Here is a 17557-nt window from a genome sequence, read left to right as displayed (position 1 = left end):
ATATAGGTATGGAGTGTTTGGGGTTTTATTTTTATTATATATGTCCCCAGCAGCTAGCATGGTGCCTTGCATATAGTAGGTGCTTAATAAATATTCTTTGAACTGAATAAATTTAGAACTTGTGCACATTTCTAATTTTTCTATATTAGGTATGGCATTAATAAGATAGAATGCCTCCATCTCAAAATATCTTGGTTATTCCTTTTATTGTAGGTTTAGAAGTAGTCTTATCTAAGCAGTTGTTTTATAACCACTCTCCTTTTGGGGAATTCAAACTAATTCATGATTTATGTGATTTCCCCTCCCCCCACTTTATTGTGTTTGGTAAACTATAGTAAAGGTAAAAGAGCCAAAACTCCTATTTCTTTTCTGTCTCAAAGATTCTACTACTTTCTTGGTCTGTCATGACATTGGATGCAAGATTTCCATATTCTTTGCCAAATTCCCTTCAGAATTTTCCACTTCTGAAACTTTTATGCTAAAACCAAAACTGATATTTCTAAGATTTACAGATTCACAGCTTGCAAATGTCAAGCTGATTTGCTCATACCACTTTCAAATTTTCTTTGTTATTGTTTCACATATTAAAATTTTTAGCAAAATTAAAGTCTTGCCTTTGATCCTGAATGAGAGGATAGTGGCTATATTGATGCACTTAACTGACATGTTAAGTCATTCTTGGGTCTCCCTTCCAAGCTGATGCAATGGGCCAATAAAATCTTAGTTTGTGCTATCTCTGAACAGACTTCTTGCTCTAATCAACATTCATAGTAAGAATTCCTTAATCTAAGCTATTTAAGAAAAGATGTGCTTAAATTGTCCTAATTGTTGGTGCCATTTGTTTATAGGGAAAAATAATCTTATGATCTCTTATTTGTTTATCACAACTTATTTGGTAAAATTGACTTTTTTTACTTTTCAGTGACAATGGAAACTGTTCCAAGAACCACAAACCCTGCTGAGACTAGTGTCTTAGAAATTTCAGAAACAACTTTTGGTAATGCTAAAAACTTTTCTTTCATAAAAGAAACCCCAACATTCACAAAGGGAATGGTAACACTGCTGCTCTTAACTTATTAATATTCTTCTTCCTTTTTAGAATGAATTAACTTTTGGGGATAATTATCTACCTCACAAGGCTATCTAATATCTAAGAGATTTAGTGTCAGTAAAACAATTTTGCAAACTTTAAAGCACCATACATATATGAGAGTCAACAAGGGTTATACACAAGGGTTCTTAACCTTTTTATTTTTTGTATCATGGATGCCTTTAGAAGGGTGGTGAATTCTATGGATTCTTCATCAGAATAAAATACAAAGAGTTACAAAGGGAGTCAATGATATTTAAATTATGAGGTATTTTTCCCTATAAATTCAAGGAACCCCCTCCGGAAATCTATGCACAGATTCCAGATTAAGAACCTTTGTTTAATAATGTATAGAGAGCTGACTTTCAAACCAAGAAGTTCTGGATTTAAACCCTACTTATGACACATCCACTGGCCATGTAACACTGGATATGTCACTTAATAGCAAAACTATAAATTGCAGAGAAGGTGACACCTGATGATGTCAGGAAATTTCCTAATCCAGGCATTCGTTTTATTAATGAAATCCCATATCCCTATAAAATTATTTTAGTGTTATTTATTGCTGTTCCATTTCATCTAAAGAATAGCACAAAGCCTAGGATACTTAAGAAAAATTCTAGACAAATATAGAGAGGTCTTGTTGATCTACTTTGATACCTGGTTGAATATAGAAAGACTGAACAGTCAAATTCTTAAAACTAAAAGCTAATAACTTCAAGGGGCATTAAAGGTTTTGTATTATACACATACTCTTTTCACAATGGCTTTTCAGCATTTTTCTCATCCTAAACAAATAATGGGATAAATCCCTGCAAATCTGAGAATTCATTAAAAAAAAAGTTTCTTCATGTGCCTTATGTTAGTTGCTTCTTAGTCTACTCCTAAAATCTAATTTGTTTGTAACTTAATTCCTTTTAAGTAAAAGAAAAGTGTGTGCTATTAAACTTGTTCGCATGAAAATCTTTTCTTCTAACTTATGCAAAAGCAATTTCACCAGCTATGGAAATATTTCCAGTAACTGTAAGTTCCATCAATTAATAGGTACAGAGATGCATCCTCTGTACAATTCTGGTGAAAGCCCAAATAACAAATCAAAAGTCATGGAATATAAAATTAATTCATTTTTCCTTTATCATAATTCTTAATGACAGGACTGGGAAAACTTCATAGCTTATTTTCATGCCTAGGTTTCATTTGTCATTAGATTCTTTGGGACAAGAGATATTTCCCTGTTGCCACTGAAACTGCAAGGGGTTCATGGATATATTTCAAAAGGTTTATGAAGTTGAATGGAGAAAACAGTTATGTCAGTTGTTTTCCTTTGTAACCCTGTTTAGTTTATTTTATACACTTAAAAACATTATATTATTAAACATTATATTATATTATATTATATTATATTATATTATATATATATTAAACATTATATTATATTAAACATTATATTATATAAGAAGGGATCCAAGGGGGCAGCTAGGTGGCACAGTGGATAGAGCACCAACCCTGTAGTCAGGAGGACCTGAGTTCAAATTTGACCTCATATACTTAATAATTACCTAGCTGTGTAATCTAAGGCAAATCACTTAACCCCATTGCCTTGCAAAAACTAGGAAAAAAGTGTGGGGGGAATCCAAAAACTTCACCTGGCTGGCAAAGGGATTCATGATGCAAAAAAAAGGTTAAGAAGAATGCTCTTTTCTAGGGATATGTCTTAGAATATGATAATTAGTTGCCATTGAAGGGTAAAATATACCAAAAAGTTTTCTCACATCTTTCTCACAGTAAAACCAGGGAAGAACAATGTGAATAAATTACTTCTAGACATTTAGTCTTGTAGTCCTAATACTGTAATAGATTTTTAAAACTTCATCCCAGAAGACATAGATCCTCGATTATCAAGGGCAAGAGGAAGCAAATTTTTGTTATTAGAAGTGACAGTTTTTTTGTCATTAGATCTAATTGTGCAAGCCAAAAATTATGGTGTCATTTTGAACAGAATTTAATATTTCTCCAATACTTCTCCCAAACTGAACTCATTTTCTCTCTCAACTAGTAAATGGCATCATAGTCTTCTCAAATAATTATTTCCCTTTTAAGAGAATTTCTTCTTCTTCTTCTTCTTCTTCTTCTTCTTCTTTTCTTTTCTTAGGATTTTGCAAGGCAAATGGGGTTAAGTGGCTTGCCCAAGGCCACACAGCTAGGTAATTATTAAGTGTCTGAGGCCAAATTTGAACTCAAGTACTCCTGACTCCAGGGCTGGTGCCACTGTGCCACCGAGCCACCCCAAGAGGCATAAATCAGTTGATGACATATAATAGTAATTATTTTTCCATAAGAAAAAATGCTAAAAACCAGGTATTCAGGCAGACTCTCCTGGAAGGAGTGGGGAGGAGAGAGAGGAATACTTTAACATTTTTCACTTCAAATTTGTTTCAAGTTTACTTTTAATATATAGGAATCATGTATATTTCTGTGGCTACACATCCACATAAAGATATTTGAAGAAATGAAGATACTGATAATAATTCAAGATCTGATTCTTCTGATTAAATTTTGTCCTCAACACAATATTCTACACATAATTGAAATTTAGTACATTGTTTTGTAGAGTCCTGCATTCTAAGGCAGTAAGGCAAAAGAAACGTTCAACAAGTGTCCTTAACTAATATTAGAGTTTGATTTTCTTTCTTGAATATTGCTTATTTTTATTTTTCTTGATGTTAATTTTTCACCCTGTTATTATTATTTTTTGTATTCAATTACAGCTCCAAACAGGATTCCAGAATTCCCTCAAGCCAAAACATCATTCCCTCTGGAGAAACCTAGGGCAACACTGGGTAATAGCAGCATTTTTAAACTTGGTAACAAATATTGTATAAGTGGGGGAAAGGGTGGTTCTTGTAGCTATTCAGGAAAAGTCACTGTTTCTACAAGTATCAAAATAACCAAGTGGATTTTTTTTTCAATTCAGGCAATCAACCAGAGGATGTAGAAAGAATCAGTTGTTTGAATTTTCTGATAAATTCAACTCAAAATAATTATATAATTATCCCTCTTCCCCTTCCATGACCAATTTTATTGTATTCCATTCTGTGAAGCAATTCTAACCTTTCTAGGGGCAGACCTTTCTGGAAGGATTGTGGCTAAATGGGTCTGAATTTCTTACTCAGACTTTACTTGAACCATTACTTGAATAGTCAGTGTTTTCATTACAGCCTTTTGAAATCATTTACCAAAAATGGAAATATGCCATGTTCCTCCTCCAATAACTCTCCTGCAAACACTATTTCTATTTTTTTGCCATAGCTTCAGATAAGATACAATGGATTGCTCCTACAGCCAAAGCATCGGATGGTCCAAAAGTTCTACAACCCTACACTGGTAATGCCCTTTGTTGTCTGTCTTTAATGGAGTCATAAGAATAACATTGTCACTTCTGTAGGTATTTGAGGGATTGATTCATATATTTACTGTGCTATGAACCAATATCCTATGATATTGACTGATTCTTTGGATTTTTTTCCTGCTGCAGAAATTCAGCCATTTAATATCTTTAAAAATATGTTTCAATTTTGGAACATCTTGTTGAAAGTGCAGATTCTGAAGACTGAATTCATAACCACATGTTTCCTTTGCTGGAAGATACTTCTTGTTGCTACCTCAGATTTTGAAAGTTTTAAAAACCACTTTAAAAACTGTCCTCAGGCCTCCTAAGTTTAGCTCCTGTCTCAATCACTAAGTTGACTTTAGCCATGTCACCTGACCTCCAAGGACTTCAATTTTCTTCCCTCAAATGAAAATGAGAGGACTGGGTTAGATAAATGGCTGTTCAAGTTTCTTCTAATTACAAATTCTGTTTCTGAAACAAATGCTCTATTCAACCTGTGTCTTAAGTTTTCATAATCTAAGTTTGATGTAAACCAGAATAATTTAAATGGTTAAATAAATTGTAGACTTGTCACCTTATAGCATTTTTACAGTTCAATAGAGGGATGAAACATTAAAAATCTTCTAGGTACCAGTTATTGTGTTGAACTTTGCAAATATTTGGTACATATTAAAGGAATGTGGCCTTCCAAACACTGAAAGTATTACCTGAATGGTATCTTTTTAAAAATTAAAATTCTCTCATGTTGATTACAATTTACTTTCCTTTGTATTAAATTTTAATTTGTTAAGTATAAGAGCATCTACAAAAGGACAAATATTATCACCTTGATAGATGTAAATATTTAATTCCCCTACTAAGAGCATTATATATAGATGAATGTGCTCCCTAAATTTCTAGTCAATAATCCCTTTTCAGGTATCTTATGTCATAACCATCTAGGATAGTCAAAACAGGATACTGTAACTGAAAAATAGAAATAGAATTGGTTTCTCAAACTTTATGGAAGGATTTGAATCTTCTCTCTCAAATGGTTCTGCTTTATAATAGAAATCATATTAGAAATAATATGAATAGAATTCATATTAGAAATATGGTTCCTCTCATCTAGTGGTCATCTGAAAACAGTCGATGTGAGTGTTTTTCTCTTATCCATCTATGTCATATAACCTTTTTTTCTTACCATAATCTTTTGTACCACTGCTTTCTATGAATATATGGCTATCTGTACTTGTATCCATCAAAACATTACATACATTTCTGTCTGTCTGTCTGTCTATCTGTCTCTCCCTCTCTCTCTCCTTCTTTTTCTTTTTCATACTGAAACATACAAAAACAGAGAGAAAAAACTGAATGTGTGTGTGTATCTGTATAAGTCTCAGTATATATGATAAACATGTTGGTTAATTTGGTAAGATGTGTGAAGGACAGCTCTATTCTGCATATTGAATATGAGTAAAGAGTCATGATTACTAATAAACTGGGGTAATTCTTTCATAGGGATAGACACCTATACCTGAGATAACTGAGAGGTAGCAGATGGAGAAGTTACTCAGCTCAGATAATCTAGACCTTTTCAGTCTCTTGTTTCCAATTTGTTTCCTGGCAATGTGACAAGACTCTCCTCCAACTCTTTTATGGGGACCAAGCCTCAGATCATACCTAGCCATGACATTATCAAGTGTTGTCTATTTATCTAGACAATCCAACACATTTAACGCATGTAGACACACACCTTTACCTGATCTACCTGACAAAATTGCTGGGGAGAGTTTTGTAAACTTTAAAGCACTATGTCAGTAGAGGTGGTTAAAACCATTACTTGTGCTCTTTTTTTTGCAAGGCAATGGGGTTAATTAACTTCCCCAAGGTCACACGGCTAGGTAATTATTAAGTGCATGAGGCTGGATTTGAACTCAGGTACTCCTAAATCCAGGGCCAGTGCTCTATCCACTGCACCACCCAGCCACCCCTGCTCTTCTGCTTATCAATTTATATTTTACTATTTCTGGGATGAAGCTTTATAATTTTAGTGATGCATACTATCCATTTGAAATAGAACAGTACTAGGGGCAGCTAGGTGGCATAGTGGAAAGAGCACTGACTCTGGAGTCAGGAGGACCTGAGTTCATAATTTATCCTCAGACCCGTAATATTTACTTAGCTGTGTGACCTTGGGGAAGTCACTTAACCCCATTGTCTTGCCAAAAAAAAAGGTGTCTTTCATTTGGGGAGAGGTTTTTTTCCCCCTCTATTTTGGATGAATAGAGTATTAGTCAGTATGAAGAAAAGGCAGAAGAAGCAAGAGAAGATGAAAGGATGAGAGAGAAACAGAGAGACAGAGTGCATATGTAAAACTCATTTCTTACTTCTGTTTCCTTTATACAGCCTAAATGCAAATTTAAATCTAACTCCATTGTATGACTTATTTTTAAATTTTTTTTGTCCTGAGTTAGCACTGCCCCATTTCAAATGGATAAAATACAACACACTAGAAGGCAGCTTCAGTTCTAGATTTATAAAACTCATGAGTTCAGATCAAGGACAGAAGTAGGGACATTTTGGCTATATGTCTTTAAGAAACAGGGCGAGTACCACAGAAAGTCAACATTGTTTAGAAATGTATAATGCCATCTTTAAAAATTAATATCTACTGTTCAAACTTTTTTATAGCAACCTATGACATGCTGTCTGTTTTCTCAAGCCCTCCAACAACAGATGAGCCAGAAAAATCCATGACCCAAACAGGTATACTTACTCAGCCTTTCATACATCTGTCAATAGATCTTTAGTTTTCAACAGACTCTGAATCTGATCATTTTCTTCCAGAAAGAAGTAGAAATAAATCCTTTTTATTTCTCTCTCTTCTCTCCCTCTCTAATCCTACCAAAAATTTTCTTCTGTATGCTTATGGCTGATTAAGAGTTGGAGAATCAGACATTGGTAAGCACAGGATCATAAAGTTAGAGATTCAGTTGCGACAGCATGGTGTTAATATTAATGCCATTGGACTTCTTTAGAAGACAAGCTGAAGTCAAGTTTTTCCAATTAGTAGCTATGTAATGATGTGCAAATCATTTAATCTCTCTAAAGCATAGATCTATCATTTGTACAATAGAGATTATAATTCTACCATCTACCTCACAAAAGTATTGAAAGTAATGTGCTTTTTCGATCTTAAAGTTCTATATTGGGTGTCTCCAAAGTCTTAGTGCAATTGTGAGCTCTAATAAATTAAAACTTCACTAAGAATTTGGGGACATACTGCATAAATGTGAGTCATTATTGCCTATGTAATAAATATTACCCCAAAGTAATTGACTAATACTGATCTTTCATACATCTGTCAGTCTTAGAATTCTTTTTGTTTTTTGGGAAGATTTACCTATTTGTATGCAATATTCTGTAAAAAATACAATTTTATTTCTACCTGGGCAATATCTCTAGTTTCAAAATTGGATTCATTTTAAATGTAGAGTTAGTTATCTTTTATTATAAATATTACTATATGTAATTTATTTAAAATATTATTATATTTTAGTATATTATTTAATATCATGATGTTTTATAGATCCATGGAACTGGAAGGGATTTCAGAGTCCATACTCCTACCCAGTGGAAAATTCCCTATAACAGAATACCTGATATGGTTCTCTATAATAGACGACAGTTAAAAATAACATAAAACGCAAAACTGTGAAGTAGAATGCTTAGCGTGGATTCCTCTCATGATTTTGAAATACAAAGAGATAAACTTGGAATCACAGGGCCTGAGTTCAAATCCTTGATCCACCTTCTTACTAACCATGCATATTGGATAAGGCCATTAACCATTCTGGGTTCCAGGTTCCTTATTTGCAAAGTGAGAAGGTTGGACTAAATGATTACCCAGGTTCTTTTTATTTCTACAACTATGATCCTGTCAACTATATTTCCATCTTGTAACTTTTGTCTTCATTCCTAGTTACTTGAATTATGTGCATTTTTAACATATGAATCCATCTCTAACTTCCAATGACTACATTAATATTGTTGATCAACAATCGTTTAAGTAGTTCATAGGTCTAGAGCTAGAAAGAACCTTAGAGGCCAGGTAGTCCAACTCCCCTATTCTACAGATGAAGAAATGGCGGTCTTGGAAAGTATGATGGCTTGCTCAAAGTCTCACAGGTGAGAAGACAACAAAGGCAAGATTGGAACTCAGAAACTGTGACTCTGAATTCAGTATTCTTTCAGCTAGGGCCCCTTTGAATGACTTCTTCCTTCCAATAACAATGTTATTCATGAATTAGTATTTGATTACTGAGACTCTTGCTCCCTTATAACTTGTTAACATTTATTCCAGCAACAAGTGATTCTACTATGGACTCCGTCCCAACTAAATCTTCTAGAACAATTGAACAGCCAAGGGCAACACTGGGTAATGTTTCAAATTGCAAATTCTCACTTCATTTTCCATCAAAGGAAAGTCCATGGTGAATGGCTTTTTTCCAAAGAACCGCCTCATTTCATCACATATAATCATGTATCTCTTTCCTGCTTCAGATTATATAGTTGTTTTTTTCCCTCTGTATCATTAATCATTTTCACACCCTCTACCTGACTTAACTTAGAAGATGTAGCAGATGATATTTCCCCAGCTTAAAAGGAATAAAACTATGAAATCTGCATGTAAAAGCAGCATCCACACCATCACCATCTCTTCTCCCACATCCCTTTGCTGTATATTCATTCTAATGCCCTTGGATTCACTTGCTCTAATTTTGTCATCAAATGATCAATTATTCTTCTTTGATTTTTCATCTTTGAATATTTCATCTTATCCACCAGCTTTCAAGAATCCATGAACTGTTCATTTTTCATCATTGACTTGTGGCTTGTCTTTCTTATCAGCTAAAAGCATGTTAGTGCTCTGGAAGTTCTTTATAATAATTTAAGGGCTGGGATGGGAACTGTTTTCTTTCAGGTCCAAAGGAAATGCCACTTCTTCCTCAAAAACCGAAAATATCTACCAGTCCTGAAATACAACACACCACACTTGGTAACTACTAATACCTACGCATTTTAAGTTGAAAAGTGGTAAAAATTAATCATATTTCATCAAAGAAAATTCAATTTCTTCACAGTTATGATATCAAATGAGACAGCATAAATAGTCTGAAAAAAATCTTAGTATAGTTTTGAGTTTAAGCTTGAAATCTCACTAAGACTTTGGTGAAACCTTATATATGTAAATTGCACCATATAATGGTTAACTGTTATTTTTATTATAGTCAACATTTCAATTTTTTTTCCTTTCTAATATCATGAATTCTTTAAAATTCAGTGGTTTCCATGAACCACAATAAAAATACAGCATTCATAATCAAATATAAAGAATATATATATATATAATTTCAGGATCTCTTTATTCTAATAAATCACTTCTTTCCTATTTTTCCCAACTAGAAAAATGGATGAGAATTATACTCTAGTCCTTTCTCTTCAGTTAAAATGAATTCAGCTTAGTACAGAATGTTTTTCCCAGGATGTAAATACAAAGAATATCAAGTACAATGTATGGGTTATATCAGATTGAGAAAAGGAAAGGGGGGAGGATGAAGGATAACAGAAAAATATTACGATTTGTAGTGGTCATTTTTGAAGTCACAAGGTACATTAACTCCTAGTAAGGATCCTAAAGAACCATAGCACTAGAAATTTATTATTACCTTTTTAAAATAATTATTTTTCCAACTACAGATAGTTTTATTTCTTTTTAAGAAGAGAGAGAGCTTGCATAATGCAGAGTTCCTATTTTTGTGCTTTCCAAGTCCAAATTATCTAAACTGTCTATTACTCTACACATATATACATCAGATTTTAAGCATTTAACCCATCTTCTGCTTCTATGCATTTGTAGATTGTCTTCCATAATTAGAAATGTCTTTCCCTGATAAAAATCTATATCTTCCTTCCTGGAGTAGAATAAGTTCCGCCTTTTTCATAAAGCCTAAATGATAGGCATTGTGTCCCTTTCATTTTTTTATCTCCTGATGTCTAGAATGAAGCAAGAAACCAATAAATGCTTGCTGAATTGAGGATTCTGGGATTTTTTTCTAAAATGCACTCACTCCTATAAGATATGACTAAATATAGTGTACTTTCTGCAACTTAGCTCAATATGATTCTGTCAACAGTATTTATTGAGTACCTATTAAGGATTGGGTAACAGAAAAGATCTGTCTACATATATATATATATTTATAATATATATTATATATAATATATAATACATACATATATATATTTATAATATATATAATATATAATACATATATAGATATATATATAGATAGATAGATATATATGAAATCTGTAGTCCTTGCCAATGTCAATTTATGGTCTAGGTGCAACATGATTGCCAGCTGAAGAAAGACCTTTAAATGAAAACTTATGAAATAGAATCTGCTTCTTTCAGCTTCCACACAAACTACATCCATTCCTTCTACACCTAAGCGACACCATCTCAAGACCAAACCGACAGCAAGAAAACGTGGTAATTAAGACTTTTATGATCCAGCATTTTGAATTTCAATAGTAGCTTATGATTTGTCCTATTAAAAGGAAAGTAGCATGGTTTTATTGTACCTAAAGTTGAAAAACTGATAGGTTATAACTTTAGTGGCAATCCAAATCTTTTGTTGAGTTGTTTGAAGCACTAGAAGTGCTTATTTTTATGATTAAGGTATAAACCTAGGAATGACATTCTATGATAGCATCATGCAACTTGATATAAAAGTGGATGTCAGTTATTATTTTCTATACTTCATAAGTGCTCATTAAATAAAAATTTTCCTTAGCATGAAAAAGCAAAGTAAAAAGTCAATCTCAAAATTCTTGATAATAAAGGTTTAAGTCTTGATGCCTACTCCCTTGTCGGTTTCATAGGTCTGGATTTTTTGTATATTATATTTTCTTAGGCAGATATCTATGCTATATAATTTGATCTTTAAAATTTAATTTGGATTATATTCTTTGTCTGCAGTAGATCAAGACAACAAGCATTTATTAATCACCAACTACATGACATGACTGTTTTTAGTACTGAGAATACAGAAAAAGGTTGAAAAGTTTCTACTCTCAGGGAGTTCACAAACTAATCAAAGACAACATATAAACAACTATGTAAAACAAGATAAAAACAGGAAAAATTGGAGATGTTCTCAGAAGGAATTCACTAACATTAAATGAGATCAAGAAATATTTTTTTCATAAGATGACATTCTAACTGAGACTTGAAGGAAGCCAAGGAAGACAGGAGGGAGAGGTGAGCCTTACTGGGGTGCCACTAGTCAGGATAAATTTCTCTTATGCGTATATACACACACACAGAAATTTTATATTTAAGTTTATTAACCATGTCACTTTTGTTCACTATTACTGATTAAACAGAGTTGCATCCTTTATTTTCATCTGCCCAACTTAGTCCAAATTTATCTTTAAATGACCACCACTATTTAACTGAGTTTCAAATACCTTTCTTATAATTATTAGTAATTATATAATTTTTCATCATTACTTGTTAAATAGAGTTTTAAAATGTTGTACAGATCCTCTTTGGAATATCTTCTTTTTCTCACTCTGGTTTCTAAATATTTCTTGCTTTCCATTGCCAGAACAAAAAGCATGGAAACCTTTATCTTTAAACTCCAAAAGCCTTAAACTAACATTGACAAACTGAGATAATGACAGTTCCTTAATAAATAACTACTTTATGACTTCATTTGCCCAGGGAAAATCCAGTATTATAGATTATATGTTATATCACTAAACACCACAAATGTTCCATCTAGACAACTTTGGAAATCTCATAATGTATAATCAGCACCGTTCTACAATTATAGATGACTTGTACATAATTGAAATAATATGGAATAAACAAATAAATGTAATTCTAAAATTGGATCAAAAATATATTGAGATGGAACAAAAGACTAATGTCCTGACAATTCCAAATACGTAAAACCAAGTCAAGTATACTTTGGTTTCTTTAATATGTAAGGTACCCAAGCTTTGCATAAAGATTTATTTTCAAAAGGCTAACTAATTTAAACTTTGTAAGAATTTTATCATGCCTCAGTTCAACAGTAATTTGCTGTATTGGGCACTTGTAATAACTTTAAAGATTATTTTTCTTGTGCTTGAGACTGTCAAGCAAATGACTAGGTTGGAAAATAAATAGAGTGGCAGTAAAGCAGAGGCAGATCTCATCAGCTATACACAAAAATTATTTGTATTATTATTATTTGTATGTCTCATTTTACAAGTACCTGGGTTCAAATCCGGTCTCAGACACTTAATAATTACCTAGCCGTGTGGCCTTGGGCAAGCCACTTAACCCCATTTGCCTTGCAAAAAATCTAAAAAAAAAAACAAAACAAAAAAAACTATTACATCTAATCCTATGGCTAACAACTTTTTCTTTTATAGCAACTTAATATACTCTTAAAATTCATTTTCTGGGGCAGCTGTGTGGTGCAGTGGATAGAGCACCGGCCCTGGAGTCAGGAGTATCTGAGTTCAAAACTGGCCTCAGACACATAATAATTACCTAGCTGTGTGGCCTTGGCAAGCCACTTAACCCCAATGCCTTGCAAAAACTAAAAAAAAAAAAAAATTTCATTTTCTAAAAGCACATCAAAACTTAGAATTATCTACTTTCAAACTGCTTTATTATATATCTTCTTTATTATAAAAATAGAGGGGCAAAGAACTTTTTCAACTTTCATAATGATTTCTCTTTTTTCTTTCTCCTTACCTAGAGCAAATCCTTATAACACTAAAAAAAAATCTCTAAATTAATTCTCCCAATCCTTTATTTTTCAGTTCCCAAGAAAACTCCATTTCTTTAAAGCTCAAAGGGGCAGCTAGGTGGTGCAGTGGATAGAGTACCAGCCCTGGAGTTGGGAGTACCTGTGTTCAAATCTGACCTCAGACACTTAGTTATCTAGCTGTGTGGCCTTGGGCAAGCCACTTAACCCCATTACCTTGCAAAAAAACCATATAAAAAACCTATAAAGCTCAAAGTATTAACCCAAAATATCAAATACCAAATTTGAAAATTGCTTGAGATTTCCTTAATTTTGAAATTCTAAGGCTAAAAAAAATTCAAAACAAGTGTTTTGCTGTAGTGATTTTTTTTCTAATAAAAATAAAAGTAGTACAATGGAGTGATATTGGACCACTTTGAGGATCTCATGTGCCACAATTATAGATGACTTGTCCATTATCAAAGTGATATGGAAGAAGTAAACGGTTGTGATTCTATGAATTGATCAAAAAATACCCCAGAAACTTCTCTTTCAGCAAGTATACCCATGACAATATCAGAAATTTGTAAAAATTGTCAAAACTTGGAAAATTGAGGAGTTCATTGGCTAAGAAAAGAAAATTGATTCCATTATTAAAAATGAATAGCATTATGATCACCTAATACAGATAGGTTTTCAGTCAGAAAGTAAAAATAAAATCTCTAATCACCTTAGAAGCCTGCTTTGTTTTTGTTCTTTCCTGTTCTCAGAGGGAAAATAGTAAAGCTTCTTTTTCTATTGCTTAGTTGATACCCTTTTTAAAGTTCCAGGCTGGTGGTAGCCAACTAGAATCTGGGAAAGAGATAAAGAATGAGGAAAATCTCCATCTAATTAGGAAATAGACTATTATTTATGAGAGGTGAGGATCGTTATATAAGAATGATTTATTGATTCTGGTGATCTAAACACTTAACATAAAATGTAGGGAACATGTTGAGCAAAATTTTTAATCAATTCTATAACAAATCACTCTATATCTATAAATCAATCTTGAAGAATAATGTTTAAGATGTTTGGATTTGGAGGATAATAGGAATATCCATCTGTTTCTCGCAGTTTTGGCATAAGTGGTGCTTAATAAATGCTTTTGTGATTGGTTGTTTTGTAGAACTACATTTATTTTTCCAATCTTATGATGTATGATCTAATGCTTAAGTTCTTAGCTCCAGGCAGATTGTATTTTCCATGACAGGGCTCAATTAATTTTTAATTAGCATGCCTTTACTAGAAGTTTAAATTAAGAATTTTAATTAGACAGAATGAGTAGGGCCACTGATATCATTTTCATAAATGAACTTACTAAGAATGACAACTGGAGGAAAACTTTGTTAAATGATCAAATATTTTAATTTTCACCACTTTTAATTGAATGTAGCAGTTAAGTGTTTCAAGTATGAGAGGTGAGCCACTGGCAATGAAGGGTTAGACAAAAGGACAGAAGCAAATCAGTGAATGATCTCTTAGGAGAGTGAGTAACATTTCCAAGGCAGTGAAAAAGAATGGAATACTCAGAAAAGCTTAAATTTGGGGTGGCATAGTCAACAATACTGCATGAATGGGAGTCCTGACAGGAACTGTGTTATGAGAAGGGGGTGTGGACTTCTTGTGAATTTTTACTTAGAGAGCTTTGAAATTGTGTTGTATTGTTAGCAGTCACATTAGCACAATGTTGGGGATAGGGACTAGTGACTGTCCAGGTTGTTAACTTGAAATAAATATCTAAGATAATTTTTTTGTGATTACATGATGAAATTTGAGAATATTTAAAAGTATTTTAATCCCTGAATTTTGAATATGGTGCAAATATGGTATCCTAAAAATGGATTTCTATGAGGAAATTTATGTTTGTAAATAAAAGATCATTCTCTTGCCATCTTAGGGTCTTTAAGTATATATATATATATATATATATATATATATATATATATATATATATATATATATATATATATAGTAAATGTGGAGTTTTTTGTGCAGAAGTTGGTGGGGCTACATCCTTTTAAGTATTTGCCTGCTAGTACTCTAAAGATAAAACCTGCTTTCCCAACAGTGATAAGCTCAACTACTTCAGAATCTGCACCAAAGCCCAAACCAACTTCTATTGAATTTGAGACACCACCAGCAACAATGGGTAACAATATTATTTCTGTTGATCATTACTTTTTTATGTCATTAAATTTTAAGAAGCAGATCATCCTAATCAAACTCTTTCTTGAAATACATTAACTGAACTTTCCTGTTCCTCTATTTCAGACTTTTTAATAGGTGTTGATTTTTTCTGAATTTTTTATATGGTAACAATTATAATCTAAGACTGTTGTAATGAGAACCAGTAAAAACTGAGTGTACAGAATGTCCCTAAAGGTTAGTGCCATTTTAAGATTAAAATGGTACTAAGACTTTTTTTTGGGACACCACATTTTTCTCCTAAACCAAAATGACTTACTGACCAGGTCTCAAATTCATCTAACATGTAATTACATTAGTACTTTTTTTTCTAAATATAAATGTAGGTCTTAATCTGTTCTGAGAAGAGTTAGTTCTTAAAACCTTTAATTCTGACAAAGAAATAACCAAAATCTTAACAAGTTTTAAAAGCCTTGTCTATTATTGGTTTTATAAATTGCAAATAGTACAAATGATTATTAATCTCAATCCACAATTAGATTGTGTCTTGTATTCTAAGATAAAAATCTGTCTTGTCCTAAGGTAAAAGAGTTCATCATTTATAGTGTCAGCTTTTTCCATTTATCCCTGCTTAAATGTTATCCTTTTGAAGAATCAAGCTTTTTACAAATACTATTTCAGGTAGATTTTTCTTTCACTGAAGTAGGCTTTACCAAGAGGAAATCAAAGAATTGTGGTTGAAAGGGACCTGAAAGGTCATGCAGGTTAATCCCCTTATTTTACAGATGAGGAAACTGAGAAAAAAAGATTAAATGGTTTGCCTAAGGCCAGACACTAAGTAAGTGTCAGAGGCAAGATTCAAACTCAAAATTCAAATCTAAATCCAGCATTATGAACACTGTGTTGCTTCAAAAGAGTACTAGTAGAATGGTCTTTCCAGCTAGGTGGTGCAGTGGCTGGATTACTGGCTTTGGAGTCAGGAGGACAGGAGTTTGAATCCAGACTAAGTCACTTGAAATATACTAGCCCTGTGTCCTTGGGCAAGTCATTTATGCCTGATTGTTTTGCATCCAGGGCCATCTCCAGTTGACTTGATTCATATCTGGCCACTAGATCCAGATGGCTCTGGAGGAGAATGTGAGGCTGATGGCTTAGCACAGCCCCCCCCCCCCAATCCAATTCATGTGCATGTCATGATATCACCTCCTTGATGCTTTGGTCTTCTTTGAGAATAAAGGACAAGAATCATCATCAAACTAGCAGAATGAAAAAGTCAAATGAAAACAATGCAAATCTTAATTTCTGTACTATATAAAGGTAGTTAAAATAAGAAAATTATCTTACTAAATTACTTTATTTTTCCTTGTTTTATTCTTATTTTTAATTTTACATGATTTCCCATTTCTTTGATGAACTTTTATGGACCTATATTATTTTTGAGGCAGATTCACATTTGGTCTTTTTCCTTGGCAAAAACCCTAAAATTAATTCAACTCTTCAGAAGCAAATTCAATGGGAAATACTATTTTCCTAAAGAAAATAATAATATAAATAGTATTATAATAATAATATAAATTAAATAATAATAATAATAATAGAAATAATCTATAATAATAATAATAGAAATAGCATGACTCATTAGTTACTATTTTCACTTTTCAAGGACATTGCCTTCTTTTATCCTAACACAAAAAAGAAGACATCTTTCATTAAGTTAGATAGGTACCCTTTTCCTGTTGAGAGTTACATTGAAGATATCTGCCAAGCTTTCCATTAGAGGTCTGTACAGTGTGTTCATGTGACACTTTTTTACTTTTATAGTGAATCTATAAAGTCTTTTAGACTGAAAATCTGTAAGACTACGAAAAGAAAGGAAGCTTGTTAATTCTTCCCCTGCTTTCTCAAAGAAAGTACATTTTATTTATTTTAAGACTAAAGCAGAGAGTGCACTTGAAACCCTATTTGTAGTTGTCTCAAGGTTTCTATTATAGTGTCAATAAGAAAATGAATTGAGTTATCTTTAAAAATAGGATGATTTAGGAGCATTGTATTATGTTGCAAATTATTTATTGCCCAATAAAGAATGAATTCTATCTA

At 32.6% G+C, this 17557-nt stretch overlaps 1 protein-coding gene across 11 annotated transcripts in view; it reads left to right on the top strand.

Annotated features, from left to right (window-relative positions):
- The window catches only part of ABI3BP (ABI family member 3 binding protein), a 278236-nt gene that overhangs the window by 156256 nt on the left and 104423 nt on the right, over nucleotides 1-17557 (top strand). For 10 of the 11 annotated variants that reach the window (XM_074214345.1, XM_074214338.1, XM_074214344.1 and 7 more), the window contains exons 11-18: nucleotides 923-997; nucleotides 3859-3930; nucleotides 4400-4474; nucleotides 7155-7229; nucleotides 8827-8901; nucleotides 9448-9522; nucleotides 10942-11019; nucleotides 15384-15464. In XM_074214345.1, the coding sequence (XP_074070446.1) occupies nucleotides 923-997; nucleotides 3859-3930; nucleotides 4400-4474; nucleotides 7155-7229; nucleotides 8827-8901; nucleotides 9448-9522; nucleotides 10942-11019; nucleotides 15384-15464 (606 nt within the window). The remainder of the gene's footprint in view (nucleotides 1-922; nucleotides 998-3858; nucleotides 3931-4399; nucleotides 4475-7154; nucleotides 7230-8826; nucleotides 8902-9447; nucleotides 9523-10941; nucleotides 11020-15383; nucleotides 15465-17557) is intronic. The other variant, XM_074214347.1, reaches the window with a different exon arrangement.

Source organism: Macrotis lagotis, chromosome 1 (assembly GCF_037893015.1).
Source record: "Macrotis lagotis isolate mMagLag1 chromosome 1, bilby.v1.9.chrom.fasta, whole genome shotgun sequence".
Taxonomy (NCBI): domain Eukaryota; kingdom Metazoa; phylum Chordata; class Mammalia; order Peramelemorphia; family Peramelidae; genus Macrotis; species Macrotis lagotis.
The sequence above is the reverse complement of the archived record's forward strand: the minus strand, read 5'-3'. Positions and strand labels throughout refer to the sequence as shown.